The sequence below is a fragment of the Nymphalis io genome, chromosome 14, assembly GCF_905147045.1.
Source record: "Nymphalis io chromosome 14, ilAglIoxx1.1, whole genome shotgun sequence".
NCBI classification, from domain to species: Eukaryota; Metazoa; Arthropoda; class Insecta; order Lepidoptera; family Nymphalidae; genus Nymphalis; species Nymphalis io.
Window position 1 is genome coordinate 3,880,969 of NC_065901.1, and position 19,899 is coordinate 3,900,867.

A 19,899-nucleotide genomic window follows, 5' to 3' on the forward strand; every position below is an offset into this window, starting at 1 on the left:
GTAATTACACTGTTTCACTCACCCTTTAAACTGGAACACAACAGTACTCAGTACTGCTGTTTTGCGGTAGAATATCTGATGAGTGGGTGGTACCTACCCAGACGAGCTTGCACAAAGTCCTACAATCAGTATAAGTAAGTACAGTTGTACATTAATATGTAAATCTTGCATGAAAATCAACGAATGGTTACTCAATGTTTTTTTTTATTATCTATACAATATACTATTTTGTAATATGTCTTTTATATAAATTATTTGAATTAACTTGGCGATTTAAAACTTATCAATTATAAGAAATCAAGGAGAATTGTAATGTTTTTTTTTTTAATTTTCTGATACCTATATGTATATTGACGATAATGCTGTTACAATGTAATTGGAATTTAAAACCATATATTTGTTTTAATAAATTTTAAAGTAGAATCTGGTAGAATTTTAAATGAACTAAATCGATATGTTATCGATACTGTTATTGTAAAATTATATGTTACTTTATTATTTTATGAATTTAAGTGTATATACATGAATTACCCAGGAAATAGCAGACACGAAAAAGCTGAATATCATACTAATATGTAAAATACAACATTCTTACATACGATCTATTGCATTAACAATAACGATATAACTTTATTGGAGATCACTGATAAGTTAATTGGCTCCAAATTTTGCATGCTGAAGATGTGATACGGATGTGGTACAGATCTGATATCATTGGGTTGATATTGATAGAAAAACAAGCACCCACTTGATCGAGGCAATAAACAAACATTAGGTAAAGAGCACTAATAACGTAACGGAAGCATAGATCTAAGTGGTAGAGCATACGTGCGCGTGCGCATAACATGCGCCCATTGATAAAGCTCGCGATTTCAGTCAGTTGGCAGTGCGCCGCCGTCCCGGACGCACGTGTCTTGTTGTTCTCAGTCCGTAGCTGTCGCGTGTCCTATCAGAGACCAGTGGCATGGTAATTGTGATAAAATAATAAAAGGATAATAAATAAGCGGACCCCGGGCGCTCGACCGCCCATTACAGCTACGAATAGGTATCGTATTACATAATGTTTAAAAAAAAATATATATTTTAATAATAAATACTTTTAAGGTTGTCTTAATTTTTTGTAAGTTGTAAATTAAAGTAAATTTATTAAAAACTTCTATTTACGTAAATCGCATCTAGGGATGTTTTTGTTGTCGTTAATCTTACTAGCGGTTCTGTTTTGTATCGTAAAGTTTTATAATAAAATAACCCTGCGCATTTTATGTCCTATTGATCGATTAATATCTAGAGACCATATAAATCTATATTTTTAGTGAAACGATAATAATTTATAATATAATAAATTTAAGAAATGAATATGAAACCAAAATTTCAGTTAGGGTAGTTGTATAAAAATTCATTTATTTCTGAAGTAAATACATATGTTTCAATTAAAATGATATTTAATATCATTCACAAAGTTGAGAATTGCTATAAAAATTAACAAATGATTTCGCAATTTATTTGAATGCGAAAGTGTTTCATAATTGTTCAATTAAAATTTTAAATGTCCGGATTTAGTAATAATATAAATTAATTTTTTTTTGTGCAGTTTTTGATTTGTGAAAAGCCAGGTGCTAAGTGGAATATATTCGCTACTTACGCGAATGCCGATCCCCCACAATTCGTAACAAAATACGAGAACGCGACTGGTAAAATTAATTTTATTTACGAGAATTTGTTTAAAATCTCGCCGTCCCTTTATTCAGAGGCCTTTGTCAGCGATCTTTATACAAGAAATTCAATAAACAGCTTTTTCAACTACTCAAAGCGATTCATTAAAATGAAATACGACAATTTTCTTATTCCATTTTTTATCAAAGAACAAAAACAGTGCAAACGAAAATTGGATTTTGAAATATCTTTTCTTTCTTGTAAACTGAAAATGCCTATTAATTAAGAGAGCTTCTGTCACACTGATTTGCTAATGATTCGTTTTGAAGATTAAACAATGAGGCAGTGCGTTTTATTAAACTCAACTACATAAAAGATTTCGTAGTCCTAATTAAAATTTGCTATCATCCAACAATTAGCGTGTGCGTACATCCTCAGTAAATAGGGCCAGGGTTATGCTACTGTTATCAGTATAGGAACAGCAGAAGGCTAATTTGCGCAATCGCAATCACGTCCGTTAACAGTTACTAAGTCCAGTGTGGGAATTTCAATTGTATTAATGGTTTTATTTATTGTGATTTAAAAAATCGTGTATGATTAAATGTAATTCAGATAGTTCTGTTTTGTATGCCTAGTGGATTCTGGAAGAGTTCGATAGAGACACTTTCTCAATCTATTATCCCACCTGTAACAGCCGATTAAAGTTTTTTTCTTTTATAAAACACAATCATTAGTACAATTATCAATTTCTGTAGGAAATAAATCCGCTAGCAAAAGCATTTTAAGGAGAGTTGGCGTCAGGCAAGCAGTCAGGCAAGCAGTCAGGCAGGTCAGTCGTGAAAATCTGGCAAATCCTTATTCATGTAGTGTCATAAAATAACTTTGTACTGATCCCGAATAACTGCGATAAAGACAAGTGAAAGATTTGATATTGTGTTTATAGGTACAAAAGCATATTATGACAGAAGCGATATATGAGAGAATATTTAGCATAGATGCTGTTTATTTTACATTTACGTTTTTTTCTATGTTCATAATTGTTTCTAGTCTATGCTGTCCACTGTCTTGTCCTGATACCTAGACTTCTGCGGCTTTGTTTCACTTTTTATTTATAGCCTAGGATCGCTGCGAGTTTGTCATGAAAATGAGAAATATGCAAGTACGACATTGAGTAAATAAAAAAATGTATAAGATTGTGAGTATTTAATTTTTAACTTTAACTACTAATTCGATAGACTTCAAGACTTTTGATCTAGAAGAATTTCATATGTCATAGAAGTATTGTCTACGATTGATTTCAGGCAGTTATTTGGTCTTATTTTTCAAATGCTGTAAATCTACCAACAGGCGCTATGTAACCATAATTATTTGTTTATTTATTTTAAGATGGCATACATGCAAATAATGCCACCTGGTGGTAAGATATAACAGATATAATGTATATTATCGTTACTGCGCCACCATACAGAGAATCTATGGAGTAAGTTATTTGCATTAACGCTAATTATCCCTGTAATTAAACTAGCATACTTACCATTCACATTAAAACAAGGAAAAGATAACTTGTTCTTTTGGAGTAAATAAACTAGTGAGTAAGTAGCACCCACCAAGATGGGTCTGTACAAAACCCTACCGGTAAAAATTATTTTCAACGTTCGGTCTATTAAAGATTTTTTTAAGCTATGGTCTAGTAATGGTAAGCAGGTTATGTAATCTGATCTGATATAGTTTTTCGCGGTTATCCATCAATTTGTTAATTTTAGCCATAATTACTTAACCAATATATTCCTACATTATCTAGGCATATTAAAAATATATTACATGAAATATATGTATTATTTAATATCTGTTTCCGGCATAAGTTACAGCTCATTCCGGATGAATCATATCATGTCGAAGCTTACAAAAGCTCGTCTAATTATTTATTACTCAGAGTCCTAGAGCCTTATAGCGTTCCAATCTACCATTTAGTTTGAGAGGTGTGTGTTTGTCTTACGCTTGGCTAAGATTTACATTATGTTGTTAAAATTTAATTCTTTATTGCAACGCTTAATATTAAAAATTAATTTTATTTATTGTAACATAAATCATTTAGTGTTATAAAATAAACAGTACATTTTAAAACTAAACGTTTGACGTTGTGGGTATACCAATTTTCAAAAATTGGTTTTAAGTGTGTTAAAACTTAGAACGTGAAAATAATGAATCAATATTTTACCAAAATTACTCTTACATACAAACATAAAATATCCAATTTAACTAATATTTTGCAATTTATTATCATAGATTTTCTTTTTTTTAATATTATTGCACTTATTTTTATCATAAATATTCGTTAACTTTCTTCATTATCACAATAAAGTTTTCGGTAGTCGTGTAAAAATATTCTCTTCATTCTGGGAATATTAGATCACTGCCAGCCCTATGTCTAGGTCTAAGATTAATACAACTGTTGTCATTGGCCTGTATGGGTTAATTTGTCATTGTATTCGCGATTTTACTAGCTCAAACACAAATACAATGGGACCTCATAAATATAATAGTTGCTGTCAAAATTGACACTTACTACGTCACATTAAGGCTTATTTTCTTTTGGTTTCGTATAGGAAAATAAAGTGTTCGAATGAATTATGAATAATTCCCAGTTGTTAAGACTGTCATTTGTTTATGTGATAACCAAAACTATTGTTGAAGTGGTTTGAATATTAAAAATAAGGTAAAGTAACAAAGATCACTCAGTCGGTATCAGAATATATATAGAGTTATGATTTTTTTAATTTAAAAGTAAATTGTGGTTGCTAAATAATAAATGACATATATTTATATATTCTGGTGTCTGCTCCATCTAATCTTTAAGCATATGTACATGGGGTCAGGATCAAACGTCTTCACATTGTCACACCGCTTGTATTTCATTAAGCTGTTGACAATAAATAAATTATTATTGTTAAATAATTTACTGCTATTGTTTTTAAGATTTAAGAGTACTTCGTTTGCTTACCAGAAGGGTTAGTACTAGTTATATTCCGACAGCTTCTACAATGTTTTTTTGAAAAAAAAAAATATCTACTCGGAAAATGCGTGCGATTTCAAATCCGATCGAGATTCCCGTCGAGCTAATTAAAATTTTTGAGTGTTTCTGTCAATAAGTTCTCATTAACATCAAATCAAAATCCTTTATTTAATAAAAATGTTTTACACTGACTTCTTGATTGTCAAATTAAAATCTACCTCTGGTTTGGCAAAAAAATACCCTGAACTGAGAAAAAAACCGCTGAGCTTTATTCTCCGGTTTTTTATTGTAAAATTTTGAAATTATTTACAAATTTTAAATATAACAAATAAATGATCGTTTCGCCCCCAAGGTATGCAAAGGTATCAGCCATGAACTCACTAATTGTGTTAGGTACCTTTTGTACACAAGAGGTCCTTTATATATTTTTTAAGTTTGTTTGAAAGAGGCAGTTTGAACACTTTCTAGGATCCTTTTGTAAAAACACATACGATGCCCCAAAAAAGAGTTACTGACTCTATGCAGTCAAGTAACACGAGTAATTAGATTGTGTTTGTTTCATATATCAAAGCAGCCTGAAGTTGGGAAGCTATTGTTTTTCGGAAACCACGTAACGTTGGTCCTGCGTTGATCTTTTAGAGTCACGTTGGATTGTTATCCCATAGAATTATGAGAATAAGTATATTTTGCGCACACTTCTGTGCACTATAATATCTTCAGGCAAGTTGGCTATTCTCCTTTGAGAATGCCAATGTGACCGACATCGGTTTGGAGTTTATCATCACGTCACCAAAGTAACTATTATTTTTAACATGATATAGGATAAAAATAATAGAGGTTTCATATACAGAAAATATACCTACTAAAAGGAACTTCTCCATTGATTTTGAATTTAGTAAGTTAGCTATATAATATCGAATATTTGTAAGGTGTAGTACTAGGTACCTTGGTTTTTGCCTCAAGATATTACAGATAAAGTCACAGTTAGTTCAGAGTTGAGAAACTCTCATCATTATGCATTTAATATCTCCATAGTCAAGTAAATGAATGTCCCACCGCTGGGCAACGGCTTTTGTCGAGATTCTCTTGTAAGTTATTTATTTTAGCGTCTGTTTTTCTCGTTTTATGACGAGTTAAGCCGGTTAGATGTGTACCGCAAAATAATTGCGCTATCAGTGTTTACACTCACATATCTGCTTGGAATTTCTGCTATTTTAATTATATTTACATTCTAATCTACATCTCGCGAGATATAAAATGTAAAAACTTAATAAAGACGCAAACAATTAACTAAATTCTATTAAGGAATAGTTATTTTTTAATTTTTGTTAAATTATTTTATTAATAAAATATAATATTCATAACGATATCGCATTTTTATCTGTGAATTCGACCAAGTAAAATAATGGTATTTTTGCCTAACATCGATTACATATGCATGGGTCAAATTTTGCAACTGTTTAAATTAAATCGATTGGATTGTTTTGCACATCTTTTTACTAGTAACAATTCAATCAAATATTGTAATTCGTTTAAAATTGCTGTCAAATAATGATGGCGTGGCATCAAATGATTGATATTATGATTTAAAAATGTAATATAGAATAATTAAATATACTATTAAGTCCGAAGGAAACTTGTTTGATGTCAATATCATTTGCTATTGCTATTAGAAAACAAAAAAATCGCCATGTATTAGAAAACATATCTTATCAACAACAATTGGAAAAATGGGACTTTCAAACGGGTAGAAACATAATTAGTAATAGATTGTTTTTAGTACAATGTATTTCAAAAACTATCAAGGTCAATTTTCCTTTCAATATAAGAAGTATTATATTTTATTATTAATTGTCAATAACCTACCACCAGATCAGAAATAAATATATCAGACTTGAGAAGAAACGGTGACCGAAACTCAGCGGAAATTCAGAAACTATTTGTAGTCAGTAATATAAAATTGGCGTCTTTCTACTATAATAAACGAGTAAATAAATATAAATAACTAAATGCTTATTTTTTGTTACTAAGCTAAAAAATAAAGATTATACACATAATCTGTCAACTTCAATGTTAATATTAAAAAATGAATGCGGTTTCCTCGTAATCGTTCAGTGAGATGTAACCAAGGTTGCAATGTCATTATTTGTCTATTTAGGTCTGTTAGAGGAGCATTAGTGGTGCAGTTTTTGAGATAATCTTATAACTGCGATAAACTGATGGATTGTTCTTAGAAACTTGATCTCTGATATAATAAGGGAATCATTTGTAAAGATAACATTTTATTTAATTCCTAATCTGAATCGCGATGCACCGTTAAAATGCTCCAACCCAGTATTCCACATTAGTATGATTTGTAAAGTAGGTATTTTTAATTTTGATGCGTATAAGACAAAAGACATAAATAAGACAATTTAAAATAGTAATAAATTTTATAGGAATATAAATGATGTACTTCGATGATGATAGCTTTGATTGCGAACCCTTGGACGATTATCGTACCCATTCCTAACAAATTCTTTATGCTTGACTAGAAACAAAAATAGGAATTATTATACATTTTTTAAAAACGGTCATTATTAATATCTCAACAGCCGAAGCCTCACTCATTTCAAATAAATGTATAATTTTCTGAAGTATTAGTACTCCAAAAATCTTTTACAAAACATATACATCCCGTTTTATTGCTTCCACCGATGAAAATAGCGCTGGTTATTTTTTCAGAGAATCGGAATAACGATACAATGGAAAAAATCTGGTAGCATTTTAGCAACTATTCCACAACTTGATTTGTTTACACTTGTTTAAATTCTCAATGTAAATAATTCGTATGTAAATCATTACAGCAGAGGTAGTCTTGTTATTGCACTTTCAATTATTCCTGAGCTAAGAGATACCAGCTGATCACCATGTACAGATCTTTGTTCACCGAGATCAAGGAAATTGTATGAATGTTTATGCATTAGTTAAGATAATAATATCCCAAGATGTTCTCCATAACATATCTTTGATCTGATAGCCGACTGCTTCCGCGTACCCTTTCTTCGACTATGAACAGCCCTCTGTCCTCCGTTAACGTTATGATATATGATACAAGCCAAGTTTAGTTGGATTATACTTTAATGATAATTGTACTTGTATTTGAAATTTTATTTTTTATTTTTATAGTTATTTAATAGTTTTAACACCGTTATTGTGTGCTTAATTTGTGTTTATAGTTTATTGATGTATCTCTTGTTCAGCGGTTTAGGAAAACATCGTGAGGAAACATTATTTGTCGGATGAAATTCTGCCACATATGAAATAAGTTCCAATCCTTTTTGACATGAGGAAGGAAAACCTTTGCTTAGGAGTTGGAAATTTACTGGCCTTTTAATTACCTTTGACCATACTTTGAAGAGGCTGTTTACTGAAGTTCAAACAAGTTAAAATAACTTCTTACATGTAATCTATATTCTAACAAGTCACCAATTAACGCTGGTACGACAACCCATAAATGTACAATCGATAGTTTAACATTTTAGACGTTACTTGTTTAAGCTTAAAGCCAGTCCACTACTATGTCCTATACGATTTGTCTTTGACACATTCTATTCATTTTTTTTAATTATGATTTTTTTAAAAATGTTTTTGACTGTATTTAAAAACACTTCAATAATGCTTATACGAGTTAAAATTTTAACGGCCTTACTTATAAACGCTGTGTAGCGGCTATTTAGCTAAAGACTGATATCTTTCTTTCTTTTATTATTGATTTGACATTCGAAAGAAGAAGATATATTTAACATTGTTTAACTAAATACTCGCCAAATAGCATTTATAAGTAAAGCCGTATCTTATTAATGTCCTCCAGACAGATTTCGGCCACGGCGGCCAATCTCAAGAGAGATTAGCTAACTACGCAGGATATATTATAATGCACAAGTGTGTGCGCAAACATAGGTGCACTCTTTATTCCGTAACTCTCATAAACCGATGGGACAGCACGATACGATCGGAAAGAGGTCAGGCGCAGGACCAATGGCTTTACGTGCTTACCAAGGCATAGGAGTGTACACACTTCCAACTTTCAGATTCCGGGCTGCTAATGAGAATTTTCAATATAGTAATTTTAACATACATATATATATATATATATATATATATATATATATATATATATATATATATATATATATATATATATGTCGGGAAGTGCCTTATTCTGTATTTATATTTTGCGACTTCGTTTTATTTAATTAGCGAATAGTTAATTAGGTATATCTATAACGACCTTAAATTCGACATATCGTACGAGCTACATTGGGCGAAAGGCAGGTTACCTCTCTTTTGGAATCAACCGTCGCCGAAACCTTACAACTGAAATCAGAGCATAGTCCTCTAAGTCGTTTCGTGTCCCGAATGTGAAACACGTTAAATAATATAGTCTCTCTCATTTCGTGTTGTGTTTTGTGATAAATTATTCCTGTTTTCGCTTTGTAAGTAGTTGTATTTTATTCTAAATTGGTTTACATGTTATTTTATATATTAAAGATTATAGGTTATACCAAATTTTGCATTTCGAGATACATAAAAATACTTGTGTGAGCAAGTTGTAAATGGTTTTATAATTGTGAATAAACTTGTTTTATTTTAAATATCAATCGGCTAAGATAAAATCTGTTGTTTTGAATTGTCTCACAGACCATTATGTTGCGGTTATTTTTAAGAAAGAAATAGGACAAACATTTTTTTTTTCAAATTTTCTGATCTTTATAATAAGTTAAAAGTTTTTTTATATATTTAAATACATTACATTTTATTCAATTTATTTATGTATAGTTACTCCGTGCGGAGTTTACCATCAAACGTTTGCTGCTCAGCTGTGGGTTGTAGCGTTATGTTATATCCTCTATAATCATTCTCAATAAACTATTACACACATGCATACATAAATACCTTAAAACACATGCATATTTCCAACGGCATAAAATCGTGACAATAGATTTCTTCTCTTTCCTATTATTAATTAATGATTACATATTATTATAATAATTTAGGAATGACCGTGGCATAAATAAGCGATAGATCGCCTAGTTCTAGATAATGAATCTGGACCAAATTTAGGAGTTAATTACTCTAGGGTCATAGAGATAACCTACTTTGTTAAGATTATAGTTAACTGATGTACTTGCATTTTGTTAATTTAGTTTAGAATAACGCATGCAATTTTGACAGACTAGTCGAATTGCATTTATGCAATTTCCACTGGTGTGTTATACAAATATCTAGTAATAAAAAGCGCGTATCACAAATAGATTACACACAGATCAGATATTAAAAAATGCTTCAGAAAACTTAACGTTAAACTAAAATTCTAACGTCATCACTCCCATATAAGTTCTCTTCAAAATACAAATGATATATAGTCTGCTTATGTTCTGAAACAAAATAACACCTCGGATTGGTATTGTATATAATTTTAAATAAATAATTGTCCTGACTGCCGAGATGAGCTTGTGAATCTTTGTGTTAATCTATAATCTAATGATATTTTTATGTAGTATGGTTTATGTTTTTTTATGTTAAAAAGTCAGATCGTCTGATAGTTGGTAATTTCCATTGATTAGAAGCTTCTATGATAAGATGCATTAGTCATACAATTACATATGAAGATATTAAATTCGGGAATAGAGAGTGCATCTGTGATTCTCCGTCAAGAACGGCCACCGTGACCGAAATCGACCAGGAATCATCATCATATATAAAGTCAAAGCAAATCATGTTCATTTAGTTCAATATTATACAAAACAAATTCAATATTATACAAGATGCCCCAGATTTGTAGTGACTTGTGAGTGGGTGGTATCCAGATGCGCTTGAACTGCATTCTACCACCAATATCTAGTTTTTAAATTAAAATAATTTATCATTCTTATTATTATTTTGGACATTTCATTCATAATTATGACTACTATAGGGATAAAGTACGTTAAAAATGAAAACCCCCATATCTGTCAGCGCTAATCTGCCTGAGAATCTCTATGGCGTGTGTTGTGTAATACGAGTATAATAACGTGTAAATGTAATCGATGAAGTTTTATCGAAATAATATATGATGAAATAATGTATTCCCAAAACCTCTAAATGTCTATCTACCTAAGTTTGTTACAAATGCTAACAAAAATATATTTTTTCCGAGAATAATATTATACCAACTTGAAATACTTACGTAATTAACCCCGCGCTCCACTTTAGATTAGTGTACTGTTTAAAAATCTAATAATACAAGAATCGGGGTCGTCGTACGTGCGTTTGTTTACTTTCTTTAGTTTAAGATGATAATCTATCATGTTGATTGATGATTTTGATACATACCGTTTATTTTGTAAATTTATGAGGTCGGGGCTGTGTCAATAATGGAAGATTTGTATATAATTTAAAAGTACGCTTCAATAAAATATAAATTCAATAAATCTCCAGTCTAGAGATATTCGGTGCAAAGTATCTATTGCCTAGCCTCGGGGGTACGACTCGTATGCCGCGACGGCAAACAGCGTGACACTATGACTTATGCCCCCTCGCCGCCCCGGCTTTCTACTATCTACCTTGTTGTTGAATGTCACATATTCTATAGATTTTCGTTAACATACATTATTGTTCAGTTAATTACATTGGCTTAGAAGTTTGTATATATTTTATTTACTGATCGATATTTCAAATTTGCCAGGCGTTCTGTGACGGCCACATTTGATTAATACAATGATTTATGACATTCCTCAGTGCGTAATAGATTTTATTAAAATCGATGTTCGCAATATCGATTCCTGTTCATAACTGATACTATATATTGTAATAATCGTATAGATATATCGTTTGTTTAATTCTAATTAACTGGTAAATTAATGTGGTTATACATAGAGTTACTATGTATAACCACATTGGAACAAAGAACACATATTATACTGCTATGTTTCTTGTGTCGGTTTTCTTCTCAAGTTGTTATATAAAAACCGTAGAATATGATGGCAACGGTATAAAATATATTATAGTGGTCAAATATTTGAGTAATCACAATCAAGTGTCCTTTATTTCCTCATCTCATAAAACAAGGTGATAGCAATCCGAAACGACAGGAGAAACCAGGCGAAGGAGCAACGATGTTACATACTTTGGTAATATAAGGATGTTTTCCAAATTATTTAACAGTTACATTACCATGTATTATATATATCATATCGATATCTTACTGTTAAGACCTTAATTTTTTAATTGCATTCTTCATAGTAAAAATGTTATAATTGGGCATAATTGAAAATTGTGTTGTAATAACATTAGTAGACGTTTTTTTGACGGCACAGATAAGCTTATTAAGACTTGTACAGTTATTCGCATAATGCTTGTAGCTGGTTAAATTTATAAAGCATCATCGGATCATCATTCATCAATCATTTAACATCAATGTCGGACGCCAGGCGCCTCGCTGTCTACTTGTCAGAGTTCGATGACCTAAAAAATTTTTGTTTATTTTAATTGACAGTTAATTTAGAATTATTATTATTTTATAAAATTAATTGTTAGCATTTTACATGTATACATTTCTATTTATAGTCAAGTTAATATTGGTTTTTATAAGTGTAACTGAGTTAGTGTTATTATAGGTAAAATTATGCGATAAAATAAATTAAGCAGCACGTGGGAGTGCGTTTGGATACACATAATATTTCAAGGGGTTTTTCAATTTCAAATCACTTTTAAATAAGGAGCCGTGTTTCAAATTTGTAATATGTGCCGTATGGTTCCAGCTGAGTAGAATAGAGTCACCCCATCTCAACTCATGGGTCACTCGATCGATAGATGCACAACAAGTATGTAAGTTTGGTTACGATAGAATTAAAAGTTTGTCAAATCATTTTTCATGCAGACTGTACACTGCGCCGAACTCAAAACGATGTGATACGAGCAAGCGAATTAAATTTCGTTACTAAATTAGTTTCCATATTGTATTTAGTAAAAGTTATTCAAAAGAAAAATGACACCTAGACCAGCGTATCTGAATATAATCGAAATCCAAATGAACTTATTAATATAACTTATTAAGGTTGGACCTTTGAAATAATGGCTTTTACTATTATGTCTTATAAGCAGACACGTAAATAATATGCTTTTAGTAGGTACTGCAAATATTTAGAAATTAAAACTTTTTTTTTTTATTAACAAATTTGTTTAAAAATTCAATTTAAGATTTACAGATTTGATTGTTTTGCAGCGCACTATATCAGTGGAATTTGTTTGAATGTATTGATTTTTTTAGGTTAAGTATACAAACTAAATTATCAGAACCCGAATTACAGACACAGTTAACATAAGAAGTGAATTCTTTCAAATAGGTGACCTCTTTAATTTGGTCGGATTGTTTGTTACATTTAACAAATTAGAAAATTTACAAATGATAAATGCTGATGAAGTTATTGAAAGATTTTATTACACTGATATTTTATGATGTAGTAATAAAACGAAATATCGTTCCTCGCTTTCCATTCTTGACTTATATGTAACTAGCAAGTTAGTGTAACTAAATCTAGGAAGGAAACTTTAACGTACTTTCAATAATCGATTTAAAACTTCGCAAGTATACCTTCGAACATTACAATAACTTCTCTATTTGTAGTATCAAACTGACCTGATGATGGTGTAAGGAAGTAAACTTGAGTTGCCACAAAGCAGGCTTCAATTAGTTATAAAAATAATCTTATTAGTAAAGCCTATTACTGAATATATGTCTGACAAAAATGCGTGGATTGAATGATTGCTGGATCTCGTGCAGGAACTAAGTGTATATAATTGATACAAATTTGTATTTTTGTAAAAAAAAACTACTGAGTTTTACTACTGACATTCGGAACCGGTGGTAGCGCTTGACGATTTATAATTACTTGTCAAAAAGTCTGTTTGAAAAAAATTTATTTTGATTTTATAAACAGTGGATTTCTTCTCTTTAATGATTATTAAACGAAAAAGTATTAGTTTGGTTTAATACGAAAAAGTCCGACAGTATTTCTAATTTTAATAAATACAGTAACTATTGTTAAAACTCACCGTTTCTATATATGTATTTAATACTTTTTAAAATGTACAAAGTATTAAACGTCCATATCTAATTATGAATTGAACATTCGAATCGAATTCCACTAAAGTTGTAACCAATAAATCTCGAACAACAATTAATCTAAGGAATTAACATAAATGATACACCGGCGTGTTTTGAAAAGAGTATTATTAATTACACGTGTAGCTTGAATCTTAATTAATGTATAGCGTTATAAAAATGAACCATTGCTTGGTGTTAAGGGGTAACATTGTTTGAATTTAGAATAAGTTCAGTATATTTAACAATAATATTATCATGGGACATTTTTCACATACGGCCATCTGACCCCAAATTAAGCTTGTACAGAGCTTGTACTATGGAAACCAGACAACTGATATACTACATATACTATTTTTCTTTTGTAAATACATACTTATATAGATAATTACACCCAGACTCGGGACAAACAGACATGTTCATGCACACAAATATCTGTGCTGGGTGGAAATCGAACTCACAACCTTCGGCGTGAAAGACAAGCATCCACCAACCACGCCAACCGGCTCGTCAAATATATATAATAAAATATTTGTTATGTAATTGCATTGTATGTAAATTCTGTAAGCTGACTTAGCTTTTAAATATTGAGGTCTTTTTTATTGTTAATTATCATATTCAAAATGAAATCTTGGTTACCTAAACATGTAAGTTTGTAAGTTAGTCTTATTAAAAGATATCAATAATACTACATATAATTTGCCTATTTGTAATTATGCATATTATAAAATATTACTTAGCATTATTTCTATTTCAGTGTCTATGAAGTTTAGTTATTAATATTTAAATATCGATTAGAACATACGTGTCCAGAATATAAAAAATATCCACTGTTATACTAATTTATATATTCATTGCTAGCCCTTAAAATAGTACATCACTATGATATTAAAAAAAAATAGGATCGGAATCCAGTTGTAGGGAACAGATAGGATAATGAACGCGTATAAGTTTGTTTATTTGTATGTATAACTGATGCGCGGGCGTAGCGTGCGTTAATAACCGGCCAATTGGGGACGATCGATTTTAAACTCTGAGTCACATTGGGAAGCGGAGCGTGTAGCGGATTTATACAGCAAGTTTTACTACAAATAAATAATTTTAACAAAACATAGTACAATTTTTATCTATTTTGCTAAAATAAAGTATTTCATTTATGTTGAATATTCTTATATATTATAATAATATTGCTTAATAAGAGTTCATTTTAAAATAAATGTTACCTTTATAAAAATGTATATCATTTACGTAACAATTTATACTCAATTAATAAAAGTTGCTATTTTGGGCAGTAAATGAGTATAAGTATCTTTTACGGTTAATAAGGTTTTTAAATTAATAAAATATATACAAATAAATACTACAATTATGAATCGTGAGATTTTTTATGCTTTTACTGGTTAACGCTTCTTTTTACTGTGATAAACAATTAATTTAAAAACGGAAACAAATGACCACAATCGTTTTATCACTACAATAAATTTTAGAAATAATATTATTTATATAAATCAATACATTTATACATCATTTATTATCGCCAAGCGGTGTGTAACACGACCTCACATCTAGAAATTGATCTAAAGCGCCGACGCATCCTGCAGTCGCATCGTGTAATAACGGCACGCACGCGCACGCACTCTTGACGCACATCGATGATCGACTCGAGTATGTGACACTCAGGAAATTCAGGACAGGAATTCTAATGAGACGAGAAGTATTTGTATTGTTAACGCCGTCTTAAGATCTTCTTTGACCAGTCATGACTTCACGGATTGCTCTTTACCTTGAGATATTTTTTGGGATATGAACATAAAGGAACCTTTTGCCAATGTCAGGACAACTCGTCTTGTCGGATGCTGCATGGCTCTTTCTTAATCAGCCAACAATTCAAACATATTGTGGCTATTGTATCTTACGCTACTAGGCAAATTTTATTATGACAAATACCTATTTATTTTTTGTAGGTTAAGTTATAACTCTGTTTCACATAAAACTCCTCGAATCCAGAAATGAGTTGGTTGCATACATCCATTACGACGTTGAAAACTAACGACTTGCCTTTAGCTAACCGTAAATCAGTTTGCATAGTATGTAAGCTACATAAATAAAATTAGAACAAAATCGTTATGTTTGATATGAGAATGTTTTTTGTGATTACATAATATAATCGACGTGTATCAATATTGAAATCCAAATATGAACAATGCAAATATTAGCAAAATACAACTTATCCGTATATTGTTAAAATTTGCCGCAACATTATTTTTTTTTAATTTATTTGTTATTGATAATTTTAATTTAAATTCAATTATTCTTAGTATATATAAAGAGTTAAATACCATTTTGGAGGCCATTAAACATGGCCGCTATAACGATGTTTATACATTTATATAACAAGTGTTCTTTTAATATAAAAATATTATATTTACTTATCACGATGCATTTAACATTGTTATCACATTAAGAGTTATCAATTGTGAATATTACTTTTGAGTAATTTAATACTTGTATATTTAGTGATTGGTTCTACCTAAATTTTTATTTATATAATGCTTTTCAAGTAATATTTAACACAACGAAGTAGGCGACGGTTTGAATTACAAGCATCCAAATGATTTTTAAATTTATACATAACTAATGGCCCATTCGTGTGTTTAAAGTTGATATTTCTGAAAAAAGCGCTTATTAGCAGATGCTTACCTTATAAAATAAAAATACTTTCCAAATGTCAGCTGTCTCATCTCGGTAGTTTTCTGTGTGTTGATAATAATCATTATCGATAAACGATTTTATAAGTATGTGTGTTTCTTGCACATTTATAAATAATTGTTATAAATAATTTATCCGATCTATAAAGCTAAAATAGAATCTTCAATTATTTTCGGCCCTTTTTGTAGTATTTAATTTTGAATATGTTGTAGCAGTTTGTTAGTATCCCACAAGTGAGCAAAGGCCTGTTCTCCTCGCAAGACGAATATTGATTATCGAATAATTGTTGAAATTAGTATGATATATATTTGGTTAAATTATATTTTGATTGTGGTACACGAGCTAAAAAAATGTTTTAATTTTTCCTAATTTTTTATCTAAATGAAATAAATGAGTTATTCGAAACGTATAATATAATAATGTATTGTCATTAAATTTCCTGTAAACGTTATTAATATTTGCCAAATTAATTGCTGTCGTATTAGGTATACGCTTAAGTAAGTTGTCGTTCCTATATTATAAGCTATAAAATGAACATAATATATCAAACATGCTTTACATAATGTAAACAATTTGAAAATTAAATATAAAATAATGTTTATAATGCTATATATTGTACGGCATTACCACATAAACCCCCCAGAATAAATAGTTATTGCATGAGTCCAAAAAATTGCGGAATCCTAAAACGTTACGAAAAGAAATGTCATATGATTGAGTAACAACTAACAACACCCGTAACAATGACCTCTGAGATAATAATACTGCATTTATCGTTTATAATTAATGTTTTTATTGAACCCGGTATATAGGACAGCGATTATAAGATTTGTTACTATATCATATAATTATATTTATTTGCACAAATTATTTTATAACTAGCTGCATACTGCGTTTTCATCGCCGATGAATTAAACAAATATGGTGGTTCAGCAGGAGCAATTCCTGCTTCATTCCTAAGGGTTTTAGTCTAAAGTTATATAGCTTCTAGCTACCCGTGCCAGCTTTACGTTGCTAGAACAATTCTATGGATATAAAGTGTTTATATTGAAGGATGACCATATAAAGAACAATTCTTGTTTATTTTGGCCCTGGAAGAACTTTTCACAAAAGCTTAATCTGAATCGGATGATAATAAGTTTAAGAATCCATGGAGGCCAAATATGTTTATATGTAATGCAATTATTTTTAATTTATAAGTAGAAAAAGATATTCAATGAATGGAAAAATAGGCTTATCGCAAAAATATTTTTTTGAAATCGTTCTGATAGTTTCTCAAATTAGCACGTTTAACAATGGAAATTATCTTTTGAATAAAGATTACCAGTGCTACGTGGTTGCAACCGTGTTTCATTTGGGTTATAAATACCTGTTTCTTATAGTTTGCCGTAAAGTTATATGTATTTAGTGACTGTTCCGCTCCCTAAAGTTGTTGTATTTCTCAAAAAATGGTCTGTTCAACGCAAAAAAACTTTGGAAATATAACAATGAAAAAAATGACAAATTTCGTCGGTTTGTCTTCGGTCTTTTTAAACTGGTGTAGTGTTTCACATTGACAATAAATAAGTAAGTGTATTCACCACCAACCCACATCGCAGCTTCATGGTTGAAAGAGCTCCAAAAACTATATTGAACTTTTTACATTTACTTTAATTAAGTATTCCTTTTATATTTTATAAATTGAATTGATGCTCATCAGTAAAAGATATAAAATATTTGTGCAATTTACATACTCTTCCTAATGTTATCTTAACTCCACTGTCTGAAATAGGTATATTTTAATAAGTAACTGTGAATGAATCTGAAGTTACAAACAATCCAATATGCTCGATAAGAGGACGCAGGTTCGTGACTGCTTTGATATCTCGTATATCGTATATGGAATAAAGTCATTTTTACATCAAACTAAGTTATATTTAGATATATAGTATCGTATCGAAATATTTTTAATTGATATGATCATACTTACATAATAAATTATAAATATGTAAAGTTATATTATTTATATAATTTTCTGCATTCAGCTTTGATTTTTTATGCTTACAATAACTTTTAAAAAAGTATTAAATATGAATCTCTAATAAAATATTTTGTAACCAAATTACAAGCTATAAGTATTAACAATAACATATTAAAATAAATAAAACTTTTAAAATTAAAAATAATTAAAATTCGGTTTTTTAAATTAAAAACGATCGTTGATTTCGCCTATTCAGAACGATAGTTTTAGAGATACTGTCAAAGATTTGAATAAGAAGAAAAGACGTGAGCGTACGATAAGATATATACATATATTATCAGAGGACGGTCAAATGTATCACTTGACTGGATATTCGATAATAATTGTTTAAAATACATATTCATCATTAATTTCACTCATGCGGCGTATTCGCAGTCGGTAAGCTAGTACCTACTACATTGTATAGATAGTCGGAAACACTTTGTAATGAAATTACTATTCATGGTAAATTTTGATTGGATTATGGAAACCCCCGTAAAACAATTTTGTACTAATAAATTATAAAAGCCTATTATAAGTGTTATAAGCGGAGGTTGCAAGTTAAACTCAGACTATGTTTTATAAATGAAACCAGCATGACATGGCAAAAGAAATTTTGACACATGTGAATCCACCAAACCGCAGTGGAACAAAGTGATGGAATAAGAAAAACCATTGCAGCTGGACTGTAAGATAATTCAATCAATCAATCAACAGCCAATCGTTGTCCACTGCTGAACATAGGCCTCTCCCAAGGTGCGCCAAAGCTCCCTGTCCTCCGCCTTCCGCATCCAGTTGGTGCCCGCCACCTTCTTAAGGTCGTCGGTCCACCTGGCTGGAGGGCGTCCTACGCTGCGCTTGCCGATTCGCGGTCTCCACTCTAGGACTCGTCTGCTCCAACGGCCATCGGTCCTACGACATACGTGACCAGCCCACTGCCACTTCAGCCTGCTAATTTTGCAAGCTATGTCGGTGACTCCGGTTCTTTTCCGGATAATCTCATTTCTGATCTTATCCTTCAAAGATACTCCGAGCATAGCTCGCTCCATAGCACGCTGAGCGACTTTGAATTTGTGGACTAGTCCCGCAGTTAGTGTCCACGTTTCGGCACCGTATGTCATGGCAGGTAAGACGCATTGGTTGAAGACTTTCGTCTTCAAACATTGCGGTATAGACGACTTGAGGACTTGACGAAGGTTGCCAAATGCTGCCCATCCCAAGCGAATTCTTCGATCGGCTTCCTTCTCGAAGTTGTTCCTACCGACTTGTATTATCTGTCCTAGGTAGGTATATTCACTAACAACTTCGAGAGGTTTCCCCTCGACGGATATCGGTCCCGGCACGACATGCCTATTGAACATGACCTTGGTCTTGTCCAAGTTTATACCGAGACCGACA

General features: G+C 30.9%; 1 protein-coding gene across 3 annotated transcripts in view; it reads left to right on the forward strand.

The window, feature by feature from the left end:
• Positions 1 to 892: 892 nt before the first annotated feature.
• LOC126773321 (fibrillin-2-like) overlaps positions 893 to 19,899 on the forward strand; it is a 51,342-nt gene continuing 32,335 nt past the window's right edge. For 2 of the 3 annotated variants that reach the window (XM_050494148.1, XM_050494150.1), the window contains exon 1: positions 950 to 967. In XM_050494148.1, the coding sequence (XP_050350105.1) occupies positions 965 to 967 (3 nt within the window). In that variant the 5' untranslated portion in view covers positions 950 to 964. Of the gene's footprint in view, positions 1,046 to 19,899 lie in introns of all 3 variants that reach the window. The other variant, XM_050494149.1, reaches the window with a different exon arrangement.